Source organism: Oncorhynchus tshawytscha, linkage group LG10, assembly GCF_018296145.1.
Source record: "Oncorhynchus tshawytscha isolate Ot180627B linkage group LG10, Otsh_v2.0, whole genome shotgun sequence".
In the NCBI taxonomy this organism is placed as follows: domain Eukaryota; kingdom Metazoa; phylum Chordata; class Actinopteri; order Salmoniformes; family Salmonidae; genus Oncorhynchus; species Oncorhynchus tshawytscha.
The window spans coordinates 79,907,319-79,933,323 of NC_056438.1; the positions used below are offsets into that span (position 1 = coordinate 79,907,319).

A 26,005-nucleotide genomic window follows, 5' to 3' on the forward strand; every position below is an offset into this window, starting at 1 on the left:
AACAAGAAGAGAGAAACAAGAAGAGAGAAACAAGAAGAAGAGAGAAACAAGAAGAGAGAAACAAGAAGAGAGAAACAAGAGAAAAACAAGAGAAGAGAGAAACAAGAAACAAGAAACAAGAAGAGAGAAACAAGAAAGAGAGAAACAAGAAGAGAGAAACAAGAAGAAGAGAGAAACAAGGAGAAGAGAGAAACAAGAAGAGAGAAACAAGAAAACAAGAGAGAGAAACAAGAAGAAGAGAGAAACAAGAAGAGAGAAACAAGAAGAAGAGAGAAACAAGAAGAGAAACAAGAAACAAGAAGAAGAAACAAGAGAAGAGAGAAACAAGAAGAGAGAGAGAAGAGAGAAACAAGAAGAGAGAAACAAGAAGAAGAGAAAACAAGAGAGAGAGAAACAAGAAGAAGAGAAACAAGAAGAGAGAACAAGAAGAAACAAGAGAGAAACAAGAAGAGAGAAACAAGAAGAGAGAAACAACAAGAAGAGAGAAACAAGAAGAGAAACAAGAAACAAGAGAAAACAAGAAGAGAAACAAGAAGAAGAGAGAAACAAGAAGAGAGAAACAAGAAGAGAGAAACAAGAAGAGAGAAACAAGAAGAAGAGAGAAACAAGAAGAGAGAAACAAGAGAAGAGAGAAACAAGAAGAAGAAACAAGAAGAAGAAACAAGAAGAGAGAAACAAGAAGAAGAGAGAAACAAGAAGAAGAAACAAGAAAGAAGAGAAACAAGAGAAGAGAGAAACAAGGAGAGAGAAACAAGAAGAGAGAAACAAGAAACAAGAGAGAGAGAAACAAGAAGAGAGAAACAAGAACAAGAAGAAGAGAGAAACAAGAAGAAGAGAGAAGAAAAACAAGAAGAAGAGAAAACAAGAAGAGAGAAACAAGAAACAAGAAGAGAGAAACAAGAGAAGAGAGAAACAAGAAGAAGAGAAACAAGAAGAAGAGAAACAAGAAGAAGAGAGAAACAAGAGAGAAACAAGAAGAGAGAAACAAGAAGAAGAGAGAGAAACAAGAAGAGAGAAACAAGAAAGAGAGAAACAAGAAACAAGAAGAAGAGAAAACAAGAAGAGAGAAACAAGGAGAAGAGAGAAACAAGAAGAGAGAAACAAGAAGAAGAGAGAAACAAGAAGAGAGAAACAAGAAGAAGAGAGAAACAAGAAGAGAGAAACAAGGAGAAGAGAGAAACAAGAAGAAGAGAGAAGAGAAACAAGGAGAAGAGAGAAACAAGAAGAGAGAAACAAGAAGAAGAGAGAAACAAGGAGAAGAGAGAAACAAGAAGAGAGAAACAAGAAGAGAGAAACAAGAAGAGAGAAACAAGAAGAGAGAAACAAGAAGAGAGAAACAAGAAGAGAGAAACAAGAAGAGAGAAACAAGAAGAGAGAAACAAGAAGAGAGAAACAAGAAGAGAGAAACAAGAAGAGAGAAACAAGAAGAGAGAAACAAGAAGAGAGAAACAAGAAGAGAGAAACAAGAAGAGAGAAACAAGAAGAGAGAAACAAGAAGAGAAAACAAGAGAGAAACAAGAAGAGAGAAACAAGAAAGAGAGAAACAAGAAGAGAGAAGAAACAAGAGAAGAAACAAGAGAAAGAGAAACAAGGAGAGAGAAACAAGAAGAGAGAAACAAGAGAGAGAGAAACAAGAAGAGAGAAACAAGAAGAGAGAAACAAGAAGAGAGAAACAAGAAGAAGAGAAACAAGAAGAGAAACAAGAAGAGAGAAACAAGAAGAGAGAAACAAGAAACAAGAAGAGAGAAACAAGAAGAGAGAAAGAAACAAGAGAGAAAACAAGAAGAAGAGAAAAGAAGAAGAGAAAACAAGAAGAGAGAAACAAGAAGAGAGAAAACAAGAAGAGAGAAACAAGAAGAGAGAAACAAGAAGAGAGAAACAAGAGAAGAAACAAGAAGAGAGAGAAACAAGAAGAGAGAAACAAGAAGAGAGAAACAAGAAGAGAGAAACAAGAAGAGAGAAACAAGAAGAGAGAAACAAGAAGAGAGAAACAAGAAGAGAAACAAGAAAAAACAAGAAGAGAGAAACAAGAAGAGAGAAACAAGAAGAGAGAAACAAGAAGAGAGAAACAAGAAGAGAGAAACAAGGAGAGAGAAACAAGAAGAGAGAAACAAGAAGAGAGAAACAAGAAGAGAGAAACAAGAAGAGAGAAACAAGAAGAGAGAAACAAGAAGAGAGAAAACAAGAAGAAGAGAGAAACAAGAAGAGAGAAACAAGAAGAGAGAAACAAGAAGAGAGAAACAAGAAGAGAGAAACAAGAAGAGAAACAAGAGAAAAACAAGAAGAGAGAAACAAGAAGAAGAGAAAACAAGAAGAGAGAAACAAGAAGAGAGAGAACAAGAAGAGAGAAACAAGAAGAGAGAAACAAGAAGAGAGAAAGAGAAACAAGAAGAGAAACAAGAGAAACAAGAGAAACAAGAAGAGAAGAAACAAGAAGAGAGAAACAAGAAGAGAGAGAAACAAGAAACAAGAAGAGAGAAACAAGAAGAGAGAAACAAGAAGAGAGAAACAAGAGAGAAAAAGAAGAGAGAAAAAACAAGAAGAGAGAAACAAGAAGAGAGAAACAAGAAGAGAAACAAGAGAAACAAGAAGAGAGAAACAAGAAGAGAGAAACAAGAAGAAACAAGAAGAAGAAAAACAAGAAGAGAGAAACAAGAAGAGAGAAACAAGAAGAGAGAAACAAGAAGAGAGAAGAAACAAGAAGAAAACAAGAGAGAGAAACAAGAAGAGAGAAACAAGGAGAGAAACAAGAAGAGAGAAAACAAGAAGAGAGAAACAAGAAGAGAGAAACAAGAAGAGAGAAACAAGAGAGAAACAAGAAGAGAGAAACAAGAAGAGAGAAACAAGAAGAGAGAAACAAGAAGAGAGAGAAACAAGAAGAGAGAAACAAGAAGAAACAAGAGAGAAAACAAGAAGAGAGAAACAAGAAGAGAAAACAAGAAGAGAGAAACAAGAAGAGAGAAACAAGAAGAGAAAACAAGAGAAAAACAAGAAGAGAGAAACAAGAAGAGAGAAACAAGAAGAGAAACAAGAAACAAGAAGAGAGAAACAAGAAGAGAGAAACAAGAAGAAAACAAGAGAGAAACAAGAAGAGAGAAACAAGAAGAAGAGAGAAAACAAGAAGAGAGAAACAAGAAGAGAGAAACAAGAAGAGAGAAACAAGAAGAGAGAAACAAGAAGAGAGAAACAAGAAGAGAGAAACAAGAAGAAACAAGAGAGAAAACAAGAAGAGAGAAACAAGAAGAGAGAAACAAGAAGAGAGAAACAAGAAGAGAGAAACAAGAGAAACAAGAAGAGAGAAACAAGAAGAGAGAAACAAGAAGAGAGAAACAAGAAGAGAGAAACAAGAAGAGAGAGAAACAAGAAGAAGAGAGAAACAAGAAGAAGAGAGAAACAAGAAGAAGAGAGAAACAAGAAGAGAGAAACAAGAAGAGAGAAACAAGAAGAGAGAAACAAGAAGAGAGAAACAAGAAGAGAGAAACAAGAAGAGAGAAACAAGAAGAGAGAAACAAGAGAGAAACAAGAAGAGAGAAACAAGAAGAGAGAAACAAGAAGAAGAGAGAAACAAGAGAGAAACAAGAGAGAAACAAGAAGAAGAGAGAAACAAGAAGAGAGAAACAAGAAGAGAGAAACAAGAAGAGAGAAACAAGAAGAGAGAAACAAGAAGAGAGAAAACAAGAAGAGAGAAACAAGAAGAGAGAAACAAGAAGAGAGAAACAAGAAGAGAGAAACAAGAAGAGAGAAACAAGAAGAGAGAAGCAAGAAGAGAGAAACAAGAAACAAGAAGAGAGAAACAAGAAGAGAGAGAAACAAGAAGAGAGAAACAAGAAGAGAGAAACAAGAAGAGAGAAACAAGAAGAAGAAACAAGAAGAAACAAGAAGAGAGAAACAAGAAGAAGAGAGAAACAAGAACAAGAAGAGAAGAAACAAGAGAGAAACAAGAAACAAGAAGAGAGAAACAAGAAGAAGAGAGAAACAAGAAGAAGAGAGAAACAAGAAGAGAGAAACAAGAAGAGAGAAACAAGAAGAGAGAGAAACAAGAAGAGAGAAACAAGAAGAGAGAAACAAGAAGAGAGAAAACAAGAAGAGAGAAACAAGAAGAGAGAAACAAGAAGAAGAGAGAAACAAGAAGAAGAGAGAAACAAGAAGAAGAGAGAAACAAGAAGAGAGAAACAAGAAGAAGAGAGAAACAAGAAGAAGAGAGAAACAAGAAGGAGGAGGGGAAATAAGAGAAACCATAAAAGAAAGAGAAAGAGAAAGGTGTGCAGCGAGACACTTACCCACAAGGCCTTTCTTCTCTGGAACATACCCCCCAGAATCCACAGAGAGGTTCTCAAAAGACTAGAAATGAAACAAAATGCACACATTTTATAGTCTACCAACATATTGCTCTTTTATATACTCGACTGATACGGTTCAGTAAACTAAACATTCAATTCAACACTGTTCAGCCGACATTTCAAGCATTTCGAATGCACCCTTGATGTGTGAGTCCTGATTGGCTTACCCTGCTTCTTCTGGTCTGGGGGATCCCCAACCCTGATTGGCTGTCCACATCCCCCATAAGGAAGTCAGACACTCTGAGGAGGTAGAGGACGAGTCAGCATAAATAACAACGTCAAGTGAGCAAGATTAACGAAACTAAAGATCCGAGACTATAGATTATAACATATCTATGCCATTAAATAACAATGTCAGGTGTCCAAGACCATAGTGTAAAAGATTAGTGTCAAACACTAAAAGTTATTACATATTTATTTATACCGTCAACTAACAATGCTCAGTTTAAATTAATAAAATGTTGTGGTGACATAGTAAATAGGAAACTTTTTTATTAATTCTACTGTTTACAAGAAATGTAATGGTCTTTTCCCTGTTAGTCGGCTTAGGTCTAAATCTTTCCCACAATCCCTGGTAAATCCTTGGCTCTGTGACAAAGAGACACTCAAAGCCAACGGCGTTGAAAAGGTAAACAAACGTCGTACTCACACATTGCCAAATGTGAATGCCAAACTGTCAATGGACGTGTATATCTCGCCGAATATAACCTTTTTCTTTTCCGGGTTCACTTCCGTGAAGTTAATGCCTGTTGGAAAGTGATTAAAAACTAACATGAGAACTTCAACAGAAAGACCAAATCACCATTCATCAAACAGCCAGGAAACAGGCAACAAAAGCAGCCGTAGAGTTTAACCTGGTCATTAAGCTAAAAACAAACACACACAAACGGAGCCGTATGTCATCGTCAAGAAGAGGAGAGAAACACACAACACAGTAGATAACAAGTAGCACAGTAGTCCTTATTAGAACAACACAGTAGATAACAAGTAGCACGGTAGTCCTTATTAGATCAACACAGTAGATAACAAGTAGCACAGTAGTCCTTATTAGATCAACACAGTAGATAACAAGTAGGACAGTAGTCCTTATTAGATCAACACAGTAGATAACAAGTAGCACGGTAGTCCTTATTAGATCAACACAGTAGATAACAAGTAGCACAGTAGTCCTTATTAGATCAACACAGTAGATAACAAGTAGCACAGTAGTCCTTATTAGATCAACACAGTAGATAACAAGTAGCACAGTAGTCCTTATTAGAACAACACAGTAGATAACAAGTAGCACGGTAGTCCTTATTAGATCAACACAGTAGATAACAAGTAGCACAGTCACAGTAGTTTATTAGATCAACACAGTAGATAACAAGTAGCACGGTAGTCCTTATTAGATCAACACAGTAGATAACAAGTAGCACCTTAGTAGTCCTTATTAGATCAACACAGTAGATAACAAGTAGCACGGTAGTCCTTATCAACACAGTAGATAGATCAACACAGTAAATAACAAGTAGCACGGTAGTCCTTATTAGATCAACACAGTAGATAACAAGTAGCACAGTAGTCCTTATTAGATCAACACAGTAGATAACAAGTAGCACAGTAGTCCTTATTAGATCAACACAGTAGATAACAAGTAGCACGGTAGTCCTTATTAGATCAACACAGTAGATAACAAGTAGCACGGTAGTCCTTATTAGATCAACACAGTAGATAACAAGTAGCACAGTAGTCCTTATTAGATCAACACAGTAGATAACAAGTAGCACGGTAGTCCTTATTAGATCAACACAGTAGATAACAAGTAGCACAGTAGTCCTTATTAGATCAACACAGTAGATAACAAGTAGCACGGTAGTCCTTATTAGATCAACACAGTAGATAACAAGTAGCACAGTAGTCCTTATTAGATCAACACAGTAGATAACAAGTAGCACGGTAGTCCTTATTAGATCAACACAGTAGATAACAAGTAGCACGGTAGTCCTTATTAGATCAACACAGTAGATAACAAGTAGCACGGTAGTCCTTATTAGATCAACACAGTAGATAACAAGTAGCACGGTAGTCCTTATTAGATCAACACAGTAGATAACAAGTAGCACAGTAGTCCTTATTAGATCAACACAGTAGATAACAAGTAGCACAGTAGTCCTTATTAGATCAACACAGTAGATAACAAGTAGCACAGTAGTCCTTATTAGATCAACACAGTAGATAACAAGTAGCACAGTAGTCCTTATTAGAACAACACAGTAGATAACAAGTAGCACGGTAGTCCTTATTAGATCAACACAGTAGATAACAAGTAGCACAGTAGTCCTTATTAGATCAACACAGTAGATAACAAGTAGCACAGTAGTCCTTATTAGATCAACACAGTAGATAACAAGTAGCACGGTAGTCCTTATTAGATCAACACAGTAGATAACAAGTAGCACGGTAGTCCTTATTAGATCAACACAGTAGATAACAAGTAGCACGGTAGTCCTTATTAGATCAACACAGTAGATAACAAGTAGCACGGTAGTCCTTATTAGATCAACACAGTAGATAACAAGTAGCACAGTAGTCCTTATTAGATCAACACAGTAGATAACAAGTAGCACGGTAGTCCTTATTAGATCAACACAGTAGATAACAAGTAGCACAGTAGTCCTTATTAGATCAACACAGTAGATAACAAGTAGCACAGTAGTCCTTATTAGATCAACACAGTAGATAACAAGTAGCACGGTAGTCCTTATTAGATCAACACAGTAGATAACAAGTAGCACAGGTAGTCCTTATTAGATCAACACAGTAGATGACAAGTAGCACAGTAGTCCTTATTAGATCAACACAGTAGATAACAAGTAGCACGGTAGTCCTTATTAGATCAACACAGTAGATAACAAGTAGCACAGTAGTCCTTATTAGATCAACACAGTAGATAACAAGTAGCACAGTAGTCCTTATTAGATCAACACAGTAGATAACAAGTAGCACGGTAGTCCTTATTAGATCAACACAGTAGATAACAAGTAGCACGGTAGTCCTTATTAGATCAACACAGTAGATAACAAGTAGCACGGTAGTCCTTATTAGATCAACACAGTAGATAACAAGTAGCACGGTAGTCCTTATTAGATCAACACAGTAGATAACAAGTAGAACAGTAGTCCTTATTAGATCAACACAGTAGATAACAAGTAGCACAGTAGTCCTTATTAGATCAACACAGTAGATAACAAGTAGCACGGTAGTCCTTATTAGATCAACACAGTAGATAACAAGTAGCACGGTAGTCCTTATTAGATCAACACAGTAGATGACAAGTAGCACAGTAGTCCTTATTAGATCAACACAGTAGATAACAAGTAGCACGGTAGTCCTTATTAGATCAACACAGTAGATAACAAGTAGCACGGTAGTCCTTATTAGATCAACACAGTAGATAACAAGTAGCACAGTAGTCCTTATTAGATCAACACAGTAGATAACAAGTAGCACAAGTCCTTATAGCACGGTAGTCCTTATTAGATCAACACAGTAGATAACAAGTAGCACAGTAGTCCTTATTAGATCAACACAGTAGATAACAAGTAGCACAGTAGTCCTTATTAGATCAACACAGTAGATAACAAGTAGCACAGTAGTCCTTATTAGATCAACACAGTAGATAACAAGTAGCACGGTAGTCCTTATTAGATCAACACAGTAGATAACAAGTAGCACGGTAGTCCTAATTAGATCAACACAGTAGAATGACTTCATTCATTGGGCAAGGTTAAGCATTTAAAAATAGGCTACATTTCATAACTTCCTCTCTTTCTGTTGGGGAGCAGATAGTGAGGAAACTGTGATGGGATGGTCCCTTTCAACAATAAACTGGGCAGAAGTGTTAAAACACACTGATATAGACATACAGTACATAGAGACTAACAGCAACACACTGATATAGACATACAGTACATAGAGACTAACAGCAACACACTGATATAGACATACAGTACATAGAGACTAACAGGAACACAGAGATATAGACATACAGTACATAGAGACTAATAGGAACACAGATATATAGACATACAGTACATAGAGACTAACAGGAACACACTGATATAGACATACAGTACATAGAGACTAATAGGAACACAGAGATATAGACATACAGTACATAGAGACTAACAGGAACACACTGATATAGACAAGGATGTCAAGGATGTCCATTTGGGACATCTTTCTGTGTGTCCAAAAAATGTATTGAAAATCTTTTTTGGAAGAGTAGAACCGAATGGTGCAAAACACACCATCTCTACAATCTATTATCCTGTGGTAATATAGGTTTCCAATCTGTCAATCAAACCTCTTCAACACAGGTCACATGCTCACTGAGCCTGTCAACATTACAGACATATTTCCGTACCTGTTAGCAATTCCCGAAAATATGTTGTCCAAATGTTTTTTGGTCAACGAAGTGTCTTTCGAGAAGACGTCGACGCACGTTAGCGTTCTCACACAGGAAACAGTTCAGTTCAGTAAGAGAGAGGACATTTGCAGAAAGCAGCCCAAGAGAAAGACAGAGAGGGAGAGAGAGAGAGAGAGGTAGAGAGAGAGAGAGAGAGAGAGGGAGAGAGAGAGAGAGAGAGGTAGAGAGAGAGAGAGGGAGAGGTAGAGAGAGAGAGAGGAGAGAGTAGAGAGAGAGAGGTAGAGAGAGAGAGAGAGAGAGAGAGAGAGAGAGAGAGAGGAGAGGTAGAGAGAGAGAGAGAGAGAGAGGGAGAGAGAGAGAGAGGTAGAGAGAAAGAGAGAGAGAGAGAGAGAGGAGAAGACAGAAATCCAACTTCACTTCCTGTCTCCCCGCCACAGGAAACGACTCAGGCAGCTTAAAAACTCATCGACGAACACTGAGAAAACCTTCAAAGCGACCATCGTAAAACTTACCCCCGTCTGTTTCTTTCTCGCCACCTGTCCCGCCTGCTCAGTCAATCAACCTGAGAGCTCTGATACCTCCTGGTTCTATCGTGGTTGCTCAGCCGTGAAGTCTGAACCAAAGCATTGCTGACTTAGTTTCCTCACCCCTCCCAGTACAGCAGAGCTTCTCTTCAAAACCTTTTCTTAACACTTCCACTGTTTCCTGATAATGCAGGACGTCTGACTAACCAACCAGTCAACACAAAACTCAAATCAAATCTCTGTTGATGTTTTGTCGCTGTTGCTGTTGCTGTTCAGTCCCTCTAACAAATATATTCTTGTCTACTGGTACCTTCGGAAGGGGGTTGGAGAGGAGAGGGAGCAATCCACAGCCAACGTTAACCCACGTTCCAGGCCTGGGCAGCACCTCAGGAGACCAATGGGGTGTAAGAGAAGTATATAGAGGTGCCTCTTGGCCCTGCCCCTGAATGCTGCCGTGCTGTAGACGCCCCTGTGGAGGCCGGAGCGCTGAGCGTCTTCCTCAGGACATCCTGCAGTTCTACAACAATGATCCCACCACTCGTTGCCACCAATCACAACCCGACAAATATGGGAACTGCATTATTCAAGCCTGGACCAGGAGGCATTGTTACATTCCTATCCCTCACTGCATGAGAAACACTCAGTGACCACAGTGAGCAGTGTGTTTCTTAGTGAGGGAAAGTGTTTAACGATTGGTCAGTCTGTCTTTGGTAGGTATCACGACCCTTTGGTAGGTATCACTTATTTTTATTGTCAGATCTGCACTAATCGACCATTTCTGGGCTCATTTGCATATGATAACAAGGGATCCCGTAAGCGGCAGAATAGGCTCAGGAAAGGGTCGCAAAGAGAGAGAGAGCAGAGAGAGAGAGCAGAGAGAGAGAGCAGAGAGAGAAAGCAGAAGGAGAGAGCAAATTGAGAGAGGAGAGCAGAGAGCAGAGAGAGCAGAGAGAGAGAGAGCAGAGAGAGAGCAGAAAGCGAAAGCAGAAGGAGAGAGCAAATTGAGAGAGAGAGCAGAGAGAGAGAGAGCAGAGAGAGAGCAGAAAGAGAAAGCAGAGAGAGAGAGCAGAGAGACAGCAGAGAGAGAGAGCAGAGAGCAAATAGAGAGAGAGAGCAGAGAGAGAGCAGCGAGAGAAGAGAGCAGAGAGAGCAGAGAGAGACAGCAGAGAGAGCAGAGAGAGAGAGAGAGAGAGAGAGAGAGAGAGAGAGCAGAGAGAGCAGAGAGCAGAGAGCAGAGAGAGAGAGAGCAGAGAGAGAGCAGAGAGAGAGCCGAGAGAGAGAGCAGAGAGAGAGAGCCGAGAGAGAGAGCAGAGAGACAGCAGAGAGAGAGAGAGAGAGAGAGAGCAGAGAGAGAGAGCAGAGAGAGCAGAGAGAGAGCAGAGAGAGAGCAGAGAGAGAGAGCAGAGAGAGAGAGAGAGAGAGAGAGAGAGAGAGAGAGAGATCAGAGAGAGAGAGATCAGAGAGAGAGAGAGAGAGAGAGAGAGAGAGAGAGGGAGAGCAGAGAGAGAGAGCAGAGAGAGACAGCAGAGAGAGAGAGAGAGAGAGAGAGAGAGAGAGCAGAAAGAGACAGCAGAGAGAGAGAGAGAGAGAGAGAGAGAGCAGAAAGAGCAGAGAGAGACAGCAGAGAGAGACAGCAGAGAGAGAGAGAGAGCAGAGAGAGAGAGAGAGCAGCGAGAGAAGAGAGCAGAGAGAGAGAGCAGAAAGAGACAGCAGAGAGAGAGAGAGCAGAGAGAGAGAGCAGAAAGAGACAGCAGAGAGAGAGAGAGAGAGCAGAGAGAGCAGAAAGAGAGCAGAGAGAGACAGCAGAGAGAGCAGAGAGCAGAGAGAGAGATCAGAGAGAGAGAGATCAGAGAGAGCAGAGAGAGAGAGCAGAGAGAGAGCAGAGAGACAGCAGAGAGAGAGCAGAGAGAGACAGCAGAGAGAGAGCAGAGAGAGAGAGCAGAGAGAGAGAGAGATCAGAGAGAGAGATCAGAGAGAGAGAGAGAGAGAGAGATCAGAGAGAGAGCAAAGAGAGAGAGAGATCAGAGAGAGAGCAGAGAGAGATCAGAGAGAAAGAGAGAGAGATCAGAGAGAGCGCAGCAGAGAAGAGAGCAGAGAGAGCAAAGAGAGAGAGCAGAGAGAGCAGAGAGAGAGCAGAGAGAGAGAGAGAGAGCAGAGAGAGAAAGAGAGAGAGAGCAGAGAGAGAGAGATCAGAGAGAGAGAGAGAGAGAGAGAGAGAGAGAGAGAGAGAGATCAGAGAGAGAGAGATCAGAGAGAGAGAGATCAGAGAAACAGCAGAGAGAGAGAGGTGGAAAACAAATAATCAGACCAGTGTCTGGATCATGACCAGGGGAGAGTAAGGTTAGGTCAGATTTGTGCTTTCAATGAGCAAGGATCAGGTTCCTCCTATTCCCTCTAATCTTTAATCATTATAATAAAAAATGAATAAAACACTTTGTAAATATGGGCCCAGCTCTGAAGAGACAGGACTATAAAGTACTGCATAGCCAACACGACAACAGATTTCACTCTGGGGGTGTTGCTGTTTCCATCAGATGCTGTTGCACATTGAAAGGATCTTTACTCCACAAAACAGTGTAAAAGCGTGAAGAAATCTGCAGAGATGAGACAAGAGGAAACATACACAGGAATTGTAATGAACTAGGACTAAAGGCTGATAACCAAAAACAGCACCAACCACACTGATCACTTATCACACGCATTTTGCTCCTATCGTTCATTACCATTAGTAGCCTATTTTAGAGAAACGTGAAGTTTTAAATGAAATCTGTTTGTTAAAACGGGTGATTTTTAATGGGACGATTGATGACTACAACCATTAAACTAGTAGCAGTTTAAAGGATCGCTTAAAAAACTAAATGTGGTGCAGATTATTATAAACATTTTGTTCTATTTATCATTTACACATCAAATCAGGAAACTTATCAAAATGTATCGGGTTTCTGTCCATATCGCCCAGCTCCAGTATAAAACATCAATGGATGCAGCTGGTTTCTGTCCATATCGCCCAGCTCCAGTATAAAACATCAATGGATGCAGCTGGTTTCTGTCCATATCGCCCAGCTCCAGTATAAAACATCAATGGATGCAGCTGGTTTCTGTCCATATCACCCAGCTCCAGTATAACAGGTAAAACATCAATGGATGCAGCTGGTTTCTGTCCATATCGCCCAGCTCCAGTATAAAACATCAATGGATGCAGCTGGTTTCTGTCCATATAGCCCAGCTCCAGTATAAAACATCAATGGATGCAGCTGGTTTCTGTCCATATCGCCCAGCTCCAGTATAAAACATCAATGGATGCAGCTGGTTTCTGTCCATATCGCCCAGCTCCAGTATAAAACATCAATGGATGCAGCTGGTTTCTGTCCATATCGCCCAGCTCCAGTATAAAACATCAATGGATGCAGCTGGTTTCTGTACTGAATCTACGTCATAAAGTGACTTGTCAGTACGGCTGAACGTTGTGATGTTCGTAAACAACATTTATACTCCTGGATCTGCTGGTTAGATCTGCTGGTTGGATCTGCTGGTTAGATCTGCTGGTTAGATCTGCTGGTTGGATCTGCTGGTTGGATCTGCTGGTTGGATCTGCTGGTTGGATCTGCTGGTTAGATCTGCTGGTTAGATCTGCTGGTTGGATCTGCTGGTTAGATCTGCTGGTTGGATCTGCTGGTTGGATCTGCTGGTTGGATCTGCTGGTTGGATCTGCTGGTTGGATCTGCTGGTTGGATCTGCTGGTTAGATCTGCTGGTTGGATCTGCTGGTTAGATCTGCTGGTTGGATCTGCTGGTTGGATCTGCTGGTTGGATCTGCTGGTTAGATCTGCTGGTTGGATCTGCTGGTTGGATCTGCTGGTTGGATCTGTTGGTTAGATCTGCTGGTTAGATCTGCTGGTTAGATCTGCTGGTTGGATCTGCTGGTTAGATCTGCTGGTTGGATCTGCTGGTTGGATCTGCTGGTTGGATCTGCTGGTTAGATCTGCTGGTTGGATCTGCTGGTTGGATCTGCTGGTTGGATCTGCTGGTTAGATCTGCTGGTTGGATCTGCTGGTTAGATCTGCTGGTTGGATCTGCTGGTTGGATCTGCTGGTTGGATCTGCTGGTTGGATCTGCTGGTTAGATCTGCTGGTTAGATCTGCTGGTTGGATCTGCTGGTTAGATCTGCTGGTTGGATCTGCTGGTTAGATCTGCTGGTTGGATCTGCTGGTTGGATCTGCTGTTGGATCTGCTGGTTGGATCTGCTGGTTGGATCTGCTGGTTGGATCTGCTGGTTAGATCTGCTGGTTGGATCTGCTGGTTGGATCTACTGGTTAGATCTGCTGGTTGGATCTGCTGTTGGATCTGCTGTTGGATCTGCTGTTGGATCTGCTGGTTGGATCTGCTGGTTGGATCTGCTGGTTGGATCTGCTGGTTGGATCTGCTGGTTGGATCTGCTGGTTAGATCTGCTGGTTGGATCTACTGGTTAGATCTGCTGATTGGATCTGCTGGTTGGATCTGCTGGTTGGATCTGCTGGTTAGATCTGCTGGTTAGATCTGCTGGTTAGATCTGCTGGTTGGATCTACTGGTTAGATCTGCTGGTTGGATCTGCTGGTTGGATCTGCTGGTTGGATCTGTTGGTTAGATCTGCTGATTAGATCTGCTGGTTAGATCTGCTTGTTGGAAGGGTTTTGGTAGAAGAGAACTGAGTAGCATTCTCAACAGGTTGGTCATGTGTTCCGTTGGACTTTTTTTGTTTTTGTTTTCTTCCTGTAAGTTCGGGGTCCTCCATGTGTCCCCCATGTGTCCTCCACGTGCCCTCCATGTGTCCTCCATGTGTCCTCCATGTGTCCTCCATGTGTCCTCCATGTGTCCTCCATGTGTCCTCCACGTGTCTTCCATGTGTCCTCCACGTGTCCCCATGTGTCTTCCATGTGTCCTCCACGTGTCCCCACGTGTCCCCATGTGTCCTCCACGTGTCCCCATGTGTCTTCCACGTGTCCCCATGTGTCCTCCACGTGTCTTCCATGTGTCCTCCACGTGTCCTCCACGTGTCCTCCACGTGTCCCCATGTGTCCCCATGTGTCTTCCATGTGTCCTCCACGTGCCCTCCACGTGTCCTCCACGTGTCCTCCACGTGTCTTCCACGTGTCCTCCACGTGTCCCCATGTGTCCTCCACGTGTCTTCCATGTGTCCTCCACGTGTCCCCATGTGTCCTCCACGTGTCCTCCACGTGTCCCCATGTGTCCTCCATGTGTCTTCCATGTGTCTTCCACGTGTCCCCATGTGTCTTCCATGTGTCTTCCACGTGTCCCCATGTGTCTTCCATGTGTCTTCCACGTGTCCCCATGTGTCCTCCACGTGTCTTCCATGTGACCTCCACGTGTCCCCATGTGTCTTCCATGTGTCCTCCACGTGCCCTCCACGTGTCCTCCACGTGTCTTCCATGTGTCCCCATGTGTCTTCCATGTGTCCTCCATGTGTCTTCCACGTGTCTTCCACGTGTCCTCCACGTGTCCCCATGTGTCCTCCACGTGTCCCCATGTGTCTTCCATGTGTCCTCCACGTGCCCTCCACGTGTCCTCCACGTGCCCTCCACGTGTCCTCCACGTGTCTTCCATGTGTCCTCCACGTGTCCCCATGTGTCCTCCATGTGTCTTCCACGTGTCCCCATGTGTCTTCCATGTGTCCTCCACGTGTCCCCATGTGTCCTCCATGTGTCTTCCACGTGTCCCCATGTGTCTTCCATGTGTCTTCCACGTGTCCCCATGTGTCCTCCACGTGTCCCCATGTGTCCTCCACGTGTCCCCATGTGTCCTCCACGTGTCCCCATGTGTCCTCCACGTGTCCTCCATGTGTCCTCCACATGTCCCCATGTGTCCTCCACGTGTCCCCATGTGTCCTCCACGTGTCCCCATGTGTCCTCCACGTGTCCCCATGTGTCCTCCACGTGTCCCTATGTGTCCTCCATGTGTCCTCCATGTGTCCTCCATGTGTCCCCATGTGTCCTCCACGTGTCCCCATGTGTCCTCCACGTGTCCTCCATGTGTCTTCCATGTGTCCTCCATGTGTCCCTATGTGTCCTCCACGTGTCCCCATGTGCCCTCCACGTGTCCCCATGTGTCCTCCATGTGTCCTCCACATGTCCTCCATGTGTCCTCCACGTGTCCCCATGTGTCCTGCACGTGTCCCCATGTGTCCTCCATGTGTCCTCCATGTGTCCCCATGTGTCCTCCACGTGTCCTCATGTGTCCTCCACGTGTCCCCATGTGTCCTCCACGTGTCCTCCACGTGTCCTCCACGTGTCCCCATGTGTCCTGCACGTGTCCCCATGTGTCCTCCATGTGTCCTCCATGTGTCCTCATGTGTCCTCCACGTGTCCTCCACGTGTCCTCCACGTGTCCCCATGTATCCTCCACGTGTCCCCATGTTTCCTCCACGTGTCCTCCACGTGTCCCCATGTGTCCTCCACGTGTCCCCATGTGTCCTCCACGTGTCTCCATGTGTCCTCCACGTGTCCCCATGTGTCCTCCACGTGTCCCCATGTGTCCTCCACGTGTCCCCATGTGTCCTCCACGTGTCCCCATGTGTCCTCCACGTGTCCTCCATGTGTCCTCCACGTGTCCTCCACGTGTCCCCACGTGTCCTCCACATGTCCCCATGTGTCCTCCACGTGTCCCCATGTGTCCTCCACGTGTCCCCATGTGTCCTGCACGTGTCCTCCATGTGTCCTCCATGTGTCCCCATGTGTCCTCCACGTGTCCTCATGTGTCCTCCACGTGTCCCCATGTGTCCTCCACGTGTCCCCATGTGTCCTGCACGTGTCCTGCACGTGTCCCCATGTGTCCTCCATGTGTCCCCATGTGTCCTCCACGTGTCCCCATGTGTCCTCCACGTGTCCCCATGTGTCCTCCACGTGTCCTCCACGTGTCCCCATGTGTCCTCCACGTGTCCCCATGTGTCCTCCACGTGTCCCCATGTGTCCTCCACGTGTCCTCCACGTGTCCCCATGTGTCCGCCACGTGTCCTCCACGTGTCCCCATGTGTCCTCCACGTGTCCCCATGTGTCCTCCACGTGTCCCCATGTGTCCTCCACGTGTCCCCATGTGTCCTCCACGTGTCCTCCACGTGTCCCCATGTGTCCTGCACGTGTCCTGCACGTGTCCCCATGTGTCCTCCATGTGTCCTCCATGTGTCCCCATGTGCCCTCCACGTGTCCCCATGTGCCCTCCACGTGTCCCCATGTGCCCTCCACGTGTCCTCCACGTGTCCCCATCTGCCCTCCACATGTCCCCATGTGCCCTCCACGTGTCCCCATGTGTCTTCCATGTGTCCTCCACGTGTCCCCATGTGTCCTCCACATGTCCCCATGTGTCCTCCATGTGTCCCCCATGTGTCTTCCATGTGTCCCCATGTGTCTTCCACGTGTCCTCCACGTGTCTTCCATGTGTCCTCCATGTGTCTTCCATGTGTCCCCCATGTGTCTTCCATGTGTCCCCCATGTGTCTTCCATGTGTCCTCCACGTGTCCCCATGTGTCTTCCATGTGTCCTCCATGTGTCTTCCATCTGTCCCCCATGTGTCTTCCATGTGTCTTCCATGTGTCCCCCATGTGTCTTCCATGTGTCCCCCATGTGTCCTCCATGTCCAAGCAGAACCAAACACAGCTCACCTCCTAGTGGCCAGGATTCAGAACTGTTTGTAATAGAAGACTGATTTAAAGGTGAAGGAACAATAAAGTTGATTCATTGTCAAATACAACTCTTGCTCTCCTTGATATTTCCACTACAACAGCTGGTATTCAAACTTTTTCAGCCCATTTCTTCCGTCAGAATGTCCAAAGACATTTTCCCCAATATTTTTTTGCGACCCCAAATCTAATGACCTTAAAAATCGGTACTTTTTGATTATTACATCAACAAATAATCTTAAATTCATTACATTTTCATCTCTCATCAAAATGAAAAGAAATCAATAAATACAGTTACTCAATAAAAAAAAAATATATATATATTTTTTTAAATGATCTTTCTCAAAAACGCTTGTATATATTGTCCCATACAATAATTTGTACTCTTATTTTTGGGTTCCAATTTATAACATTTTAGTATCTTTTTTTTGGGGGGGGGGGTGACCCCACTGCAGTTCCTGGGTCACGACCCTGACTTTGAATACCTCTGCACTAGAGTGACATTCACTACTTGAGGGTCTAGGGAATGAACTGAAGAACTAAAAGGAAAACACCTGACAGGATGCCTGGTTTCCATCGTGACGACGATTCCTTCTTCTTGGTTCCCTTTCCGCATTCTGAGCATATTCTTGAAGCACCTCTCAGTGTCAACATGAGGGAGATGCATTCTGGGTCAGAATGATGCTCAGATCAGAGATAGGCAGCTATCTGTCTGCCGAACACTGAGTCAATACCACGCCAACCGCCGCATGAAGCTGGAATGCAAATCCGACGATCGCTAGAACAGGATTCCCTAAATAGTACTTTTGACCAAGACCCGTAGGACTATGTAGAGATGAGGGTGCCATTTGGGACCCAGAGTTCTACACCGTTCTGGAACATTCTCGTGCCGAAGCCAAACGAAGAATCTCCCCCCTCAGAGGAAAGACATTTCGAGCAGATGATAAAATAGCGTCTGGTTTGTAGCTAATCATTAAGGTAGACTGAAGAAGAAGAAGAATACTTTATTTTCCGTTGTCTTGGAGTGCACAGAAAATCTCTGGTTTCAGGGACAAGAGACTAGAAAGTAGGAAGTAGAAACTGTGGGTTTCTTTGTCAGCGTGGCACCGTTCAGACAATGATCAGTTCTGTGTGACATCAGAACTATCAGAAGTACTATTAGGCTGAGTGCTACCTCTTAACAGACGCGTCCCAACGCAGTCAAAAGGACGTCTTCCTAGATCGATCTTTCCTCATGAACAGTTGAAGGAAACCAATCTTTTCGAAAGAGCCAATCTAGGTGTGTGAATTATACTGTTGTGTAATTTTTTGTTTAAATGTTTAAATAAATAACATAAGGTAAAGTCCACTGATTGCTTGCTGAGCAGGATATGTAGGCTTTAAAGATCTTGAACAATCAAAAGTACTGTTGGGGAAAGTCACATCTCAAAAGAGCCAATCAAAAGTGTGGATTTCTGAGAAGAGCCAATCAGAAGTGTGGATTTCTCAGAAGAGCCAATCAGAAGTGTGCATATGAGATGGCCTGTATGTACAGCCCAGGCTACCGGAGTCAGCATGGGATCGAATCTGAACAACTTCTCTTCTGACTCTCGATTTCTCCTACCTTTCCTATCTCAATAAAATAAAGAATATAAACTCAGCAACAAAAAAAGAAACGTCCTCCACTCTCAACTGAGTTTATTTTCAGAAAACTTAACATGTAAATATTTGTATGAACATAACAAGATTCAACAACTGAGACATAAACTGAACAAGTTCCAGACATGTGACTAACAGAAATGGAATAATGTCCCTGAACAAAGGGGGGGAGGGTCAAAATCAAAAGTAACAGTCAGTATCTGGAGTGGCCACCAGCTGCATTAAGTACTGCAGTGCATCTCCTCCTCATGGACTGCACCAGATTTACCAATTCTTGCTGTGAGATGTTACCCCACTCTTCCACCAAGGCACCTGCAAGTTCCCAGACATTTCTGGGGGGAACGGCCCTAGACCTCACCCTCCGATCCAACAGGTCCCAGACGTGCTCAATGGGTTTGAGATCCGGGCTCTTCGCTGGCCATGGCAGAACACTGACATTACTGTCTTGCAGGAAATCAAAAAGAGAACGAGCAGTATGGCTGGTGGCATTGTCATGCTGTAGGGTCATGTCAGGATGAGCCTGCAGGAAGGGTACCACATGAGGGAGGAGGATGTCTTCCCTGTAACGCACAGCATTGAGATTGCCTGCAATTACAACAAGCTCAGTCCGATGATGCCGTGACACACCACCCCAGACCATGACGGACCCTCCACCTCCAAATCAATCCCGCTCCAGAGTACAGGCCTCGGTGTAACACTCATTCCTTCGGCGATAAATGCGAATCCGAACATCACCCCCTGGTGAGACAAAACCGCAATTCGTCAGTGAAGAGCACTTTTTTGCCATTCCTGTCTGGTCCAGCGATGTTGGGTTTGTGCCCAAAGGCGACACTGTTGCCAGTGATGTCTGGTGAGGACCTGCCTTACAACAGGCCTACAAGTCCAGCCTCTCAGCCTATTGCGGACAGTCTGAGCACTGATGGAGGGATTGTGCGTTCCTGGTGTAACTCGAGCAGTTGTTGTTGCCATCCTGTACCTGTCCCGCAGGTGAAATGTTCGGATGTACCGATCCTGTGCAGGTGTTGATACACATGGTCTGCTACTGCGAGGACGATCAGCTGTCCGTCCTGTCTCCCTGTAGCCTGTAGGCATCTCACAGTACGGACATTGCAATTTATTGCCCTGGTCACATCTGCCTCCTTGCAGCATGCCTAAGGCACGTTCACGCAGATGAGCAGGGACCCTGGGAATCTTTCTTTTGGTGTTTTTCCAGAGTCAGTAGAAAGGCCTCTTTAGTGTTTTCATAACTGTGACCATAATTGCCTACCGTCTGTAAGCTGTTAGTGTCTTAATGACCGTTCCACAGGTGCATGTTCATTAATTGTTTATGGTTCATTGAACAACCATGGGAAACAGTGTTTAATCCTTTTACAATGAAGATATGTGAAGTTATTTGGATTTTTACAAATGATCTTTGAAAGACAGGGTCCTGAAAAAGGGATGTTTTTTAATATTTTTTAAAATATATATTTAAAGAAAAGATGTGCGGATGAAAGGATACTAACCTTTGACCTTAGTGATGACGGTGCCGGCAGCCCTGAGGATGTCTACAGAGTTGAGGGTCTGGTGTTTGCCGATGACAGACTTGAGAACACGGAGCAGCTCGCTCAACCGCTCCTGTACCCGCTGAGGGAGTCTCTCGTGGCTTTCTGGAAGAGAGGACAAGGAGAAATAGATCTGTCAAGTAACATTTTTTTTATTAAAAACAGATGAGAAAGAATAACAGATCTGTCAAGTAAGTATATTAACATAGGAAAGAAATCTGAAACAATAATGATTGCACCACAGTCACCAAGCACAAACTCCTAAATATGTCAGGTGCATGACGGTTCCCCACTGAGAAGCCTAAAGGAAAGGTGATCACCACCCAGCCTCTTAGGTCTAACTGTTTTGTAGTGAATTATATAAAAAAAATATTTAAAAAAATATGTTTGTTTGGATAATTTTTAAAATATGTTTAGAATCTATAGTTGTTGAAATTCCAGACTACATATCAGCCATATCTGTGAGGGATCAGAACTACGACCGGTTACATTGTGAACCGTAGGTCACCAATCGGCAGAGAGGATGCAACGCATGGCATTCTTTTTAGTATTTACTCTGGTGGCACAGCTAGCACTGTGATGCAGTGCCTTAGACCACTGCGCCACCCGGGAGGCCTTCACTACGAACCGTCTCGACGGATCTCCTTTCACTACGAACCGTCTCGACGGATCTCCCCTGAGTTATCCTTTCACTACGAACCGTCTCGACGGATCTCCTTTCACTACGAACCGTCTCGACGGATCTCCTTTCACTACGAACCGTCTCGACGGATCTCCTTTCACTACGAACCGTCTCGACGGATCTCCTTTCACTACGAACCGTCTCGACGGATCTCCTTTCACTACGAACCGTCTCGACGGATCTCCTTTCACTACGAACCGTCTCGACGGATCTCCTTTCACTACGAACCGTCTCGACGGATCTCCCCTGAGTTATCCTTTCACTACGAACCGTCTCGACGGATCTCACGAGTTATCCTTTCACTACGAACCGTCTCGACGGATCTCCCCTGAGTTATCCTTTCACTACGAACCGTCTCGACGGATCTCACGAGTTATCCTTTCACTACGAACCGTCTCGACGGATCTCCCCTGAGTTATCCTTTCACTACGAACCGTCTCGACGGATCTCCTTTCACTACGAACCGTCTCGACGGATCTCCTTTCACTACGAACCGTCTCGACGGATCTCCTTTCACTACGAACCGTCTCGGCGGATCTCCTTTCACTACAAACCGTCTCGACGGATCTCCTTTCACTACGAACCGTCTCGACGGATCTCCTTATACTACGAACCGTCTCGACGGATCTCCTTTCACTACGAACCGTCTCGACGGATCTCCTTTCACTACGAACCGTCTCGACGGATCTCCTTTCACTACGAACCGTCTCGACGGATCTCCCCTGAGTTATCCTTTCACTACGAACCGTCTTGACGGATCTCCCCTGAGTTATCCTTTCACTACGAACCGTCTTGACGGATCTCCCCTGAGTTATCCTTTCACTACGAACCGTCTTGACGGATCTCCCCTGAGTTATCCTTTCACTACGAACCGTCTCAACGGATCTCCCCTGAATTCTAACAGGGTTGTTGACAGCTACACAGTGGGCAGAAACAGCTGAAACAGGAGGGGATTTTGTCTTGTCTCTGTGTGCAGTAATCTGTTGTGGGTCTAGGGATTGGGCACCAGACAGTAGGTGAGTTCATGTCTCACCACCTAGGACTGACGATATGAAACACCAGAGCGGTCTGTTTTTCTACCGAGCCCTCTGCAGACACAACTGCACCAGGAGGATGAGCGAAGAGGCGGCATGTATTGGAAAGGCAATGGAATTACAGTGGGAGTGAAAACTAGGAGAGCCAGTGTGTGTGGGGGGGGCAGGGTCCAACACGCCACCCCCCCTCCCTCCCCTCTCTCTCACACACACACACACACACACACACACATACATACATACATATATACAGTCACACATACACACACACACAGTCACATACATACAGTCACACACACACACACACACACACATACACATATATACAGTCACACATACACACACACACACAGTCACACACATACAGTCACACACATACACACACACACACAGGCATGGTGTCCACCCATATACAGAGGAAATGTTCAGTATTTTCAGAAAATATTTTGGGTGGAAGTGGTTGAGGTGAACTCATGAACCTGAATAACAGTTTCATTACAGACAAAATGACACACCTTAGTATTAGTAACACAGCATGCAGAAATGGGTGTGCTTCTAAACATAGTGCTGCTAGTTTATAGTGAAACTTCCAGCACAGAAACATGATGAATCTACAGGCTAGCACTCCGCACGAGAAGAGAACAGCTGTGAGACTAAGAGAAACATCCCCCAGTCAAACAAAATTAGGCCTAATCTACCCTCCTCCTTCTCCTATTCTTCCTCCTCATCCTCCCCCTCTTCCTCCTCCCTCAGCTCTAGTGTTCCATTTAAAAGGAAGTAAGGGAGATAATTGGCTAGGCTAAACCTTTGAACATAAATTGGCTGACCCTCCACCCACCCTCCTCGGCTGGACTAGTCACTACAACTCCCTGGACTGGACACTACAACTCCCTGGTCTAGTCACTACAACTCCCTGGACTGGTCACTACAACTCCCTGGACTGGTCACTACAACTCCCTGGACTGGTCACTACAACTCCCTGGTCTAGTCACTACAACTCCCTGGTCTAGTCACTACAACTCCCTGGTCTAGTCACTACAACTCCCTGGTCTAGTCACTACAACTCCCTGGACTGGTCACTACAACTCCCTGGGCTAGTCACTACAACTCCCTGGACTAGTCACTACAACTCCCTGGACTAGTCACTACAACTCCCTGGACTAGTCACTACAACTCCCTGGACTAGTCACTACAACTCCCTGGACTGGTCACTACAACTCCCTGGACTGGTCACTACAACTCCCTGGACTAGTCACTACAACTCCCTGGACTAGTCACTATAACTCCCTGGACTAGTCACTATAACTCCCTGGACTAGTCACTACAACTCCCTGGACTGGTCACTACAACTCCCTGGACTGGTCACTACAACTCCCTGGACTAGTCACTACAACTCCCTGGGCTTGTTACTACAACTCCCTGGGCTTGTTACTACAACTCCCTGGGCTGGTCACTACAACTCCCTGGGCTTGTTACTACAACTCCCTGGGCTGGTCACTACAACTCCCTGGACTAGTCACTACAACTCCCTGGGCTGGTCACTACAACTCCCTGGACTAGTCAACAACTCCCTGGACTAGTCACTACAACTCCCTGGGCTAGTCACTACAACTCCCCGGGCTGGTCACTATAACACCCCGGACTAGTCACTATAACACCCCGGACTAGTCACTATAACACCCCGGACTAGTCACTACAACTCCCCGGACTATTCACTACAACTCCCCGGACTAGTCACTACAACTCCCTGGACTAGTCACTACAACTCCCGGACTAGTCACTACAACTCCCCGGACTAGTCACTACAACTCCCGGACTAGTCACTACAACTCCCGGACTAGTCACTACAACTCCCCGGACTAGTCACTACAACTCCCCGGGCTGGTCACTACAACTCCCGGGCTGGTCACTACAACTCCCTGGGCTGATCACTACAACTCCCTGGGCTGGTCACTACAACTCCCTGGACTAGTCACTACAACTCCCTGGGCTGGTCACTACAACTCCCTGGGCTGGTCACTATAACTCCCTGGGCTGGTCACTACAACTCCCTGGGCTGATCACTACAACTCCCTGGACTAGTCACTACAACTCCCTGGACTGGTCACTACAACTCCCTGGACTGGTCACTACAACTCCCTGGACTGGTCACTACAACTCCCTGGTCTAGTCACTACAACTCCCTGGTCTAGTCACTACAACTCCTGGTCTAGTCACTACAACTCCCTGGTCTAGTCACTACAACTCCCTGGACTGGTCACTACAACTCCCTGGGCTAGTCACTGCACTAGTCACTACAACTCCCTGGACTAGTCACTACAACTCCCTGGACTAGTCACTACAACTCCCTGGACTAGTCACTACAACTCCCTGGACTAGTCACTATAACTCCCTGGACTAGTCACTATAACTCCCTGGACTGGTCACTACAACTCCCTGGACTGGTCACTACAACTCCCTGGACTGGTCACTACAACTCCCTGACTAGTCACTACAACTCCCTGGGCTTGTTACTACAACTCCCTGGGCTTGTTACTACAACTCCCTGGGCTGGTCACTACAACTCCCTGGGCTTGTTACTACAACTCCCTGGGCTGGTCACTACAACTCCCTGGACTAGTCACTACAACTCCCTGGGCTGGTCACTACAACTCCCTGGACTAGTCAACAACTCCTGGACTAGTCACTACAACTCCCTGGGCTAGTCACTACAACTCCCTGGGCTGGTCACTATAACACCCGGACTAGTCACTATAACACCCCGGACTAGTCACTACAACTCCCGGTCTATTCACATAACTCCCGGACTAGTCACTACAACTCCCCGGACTAGTCACTACAACTCCCCGGACTAGTCACTACAACTCCCGGACTAGTCATACAACTCCCGGACTAGTCACTACAACTCCCGGACTAGTCACTACAACTCCCGGACTAGTCACTACAACTCCCCGGACTAGTCACTACAACTCCCGGACTAGTCACTACAACTCCCGGACTAGTCACTACAACTCCCCGACTAGTCACTACAACTCCCGGACTAGTCACTACAACTCCCTGGGCTGGTCACTACAACTCCCTGGGCTGGTCACTACAACTCCTGGGCTGGTCACTACAACTCCCTGACTAGTCACTACAACTCCCTGGACTAGTCACTACAACTCCCTGGACTAGTCACTACAACTCCCTGGACTAGTCACTACAACTCCCTGGACTAGTCACTACAACTCCCTGGGCTAGTCACTACAACTCCCTGGACTAGTCACTACAACTCCCTGGGCTGGTCACTACAACTCCCTGGGCTGGTCACTACAACTCCCTGGGCTGGTCACTAGGGCTGGTCACTACAACTCCTGGGCTGGTCACTACAACTCCCTGGACTGGTCACTACAACTCCCTGGGCTGGTCACTACAACTCCCTGGACTAGTCACTACAACTCCTGGGCTGGTCACTACAACTCCCTGGGCTGGTCACTACAACTCCCTGGGCTGGTCACTACAACTCCCTGGGCTGATCACTACAACTCCCTGGGCTGGTCACTACAACTCCCTGGGCTGATCACTACAACTCCCTGGGCTGGTCACTACAACTCCCTGGGCTGGTCACTACAACTCCCTGGGCTGATCACTACAACTCCCTGGGCTGATCACTACAACTCCCTGGACTGGTCACTACAACTCCCTGGACTAGTCACTACAACTCCCTGGACTAGTCACTACAACTCCCTGGGCTGGTCACTACAACTCCCTGGGCTGGTCACTATAACTCCCTGGACTGGTCACTACAACTCCCTGGACTGGTCACTACAACTCCCTGGACTAGTCACTACAACTCCCTGGGCTGGTCACTACAACTCCCTGGGCTGGTCACTACAACTCCCTGAACTGGTCACTACAACTCCCTGGACTGATCACTACAACTCCCTGGGCTGGTCACTACAACTCCCTGGGCTGGTCACTATAACTCCCTGGGCTGGTCACTACAACTCCCTGGACTAGTCACTACAACTCCCTGGGCTGGTCACTACAACTCCCTGGGCTGGTCACTATAACTCCCTGGGCTGGTCACTACAACTCCCTGGGCTGATCACTACAACTCCCTGGACTAGTCACTACAACTCCCTGGACTGGTCACTACAACTCCCTGGGCTGATCACTACAA

The 26,005-nt window shown here is 45.4% G+C and overlaps 1 protein-coding gene across 6 annotated transcripts in view; it reads right to left on the minus strand.

Moving 5' to 3' along the window:
• LOC112219908 (rho GTPase-activating protein 29-like) overlaps positions 1 to 26,005 on the minus strand; it is an 88,721-nt gene that overhangs the window by 45,128 nt on the left and 17,588 nt on the right. For 4 of the 6 annotated variants that reach the window (XM_042329164.1, XM_042329163.1, XM_042329165.1 and 1 more), the window contains 4 exons: positions 20,089 to 20,232; positions 4,990 to 5,086; positions 4,508 to 4,580; positions 4,281 to 4,341 (listed from right to left, as the gene is read on the minus strand). In XM_042329164.1, coding sequence (XP_042185098.1) covers positions 4,281 to 4,341; positions 4,508 to 4,580; positions 4,990 to 5,086; positions 20,089 to 20,232 — 375 coding nt within the window. Of the gene's footprint in view, positions 1 to 4,280; positions 4,342 to 4,507; positions 4,581 to 4,989; positions 5,087 to 8,748; positions 8,947 to 9,263; positions 10,165 to 20,088; positions 20,233 to 26,005 lie in introns of those variants that run through there. The other 2 variants (XM_042329167.1, XM_042329168.1) reach the window with 2 other exon arrangements.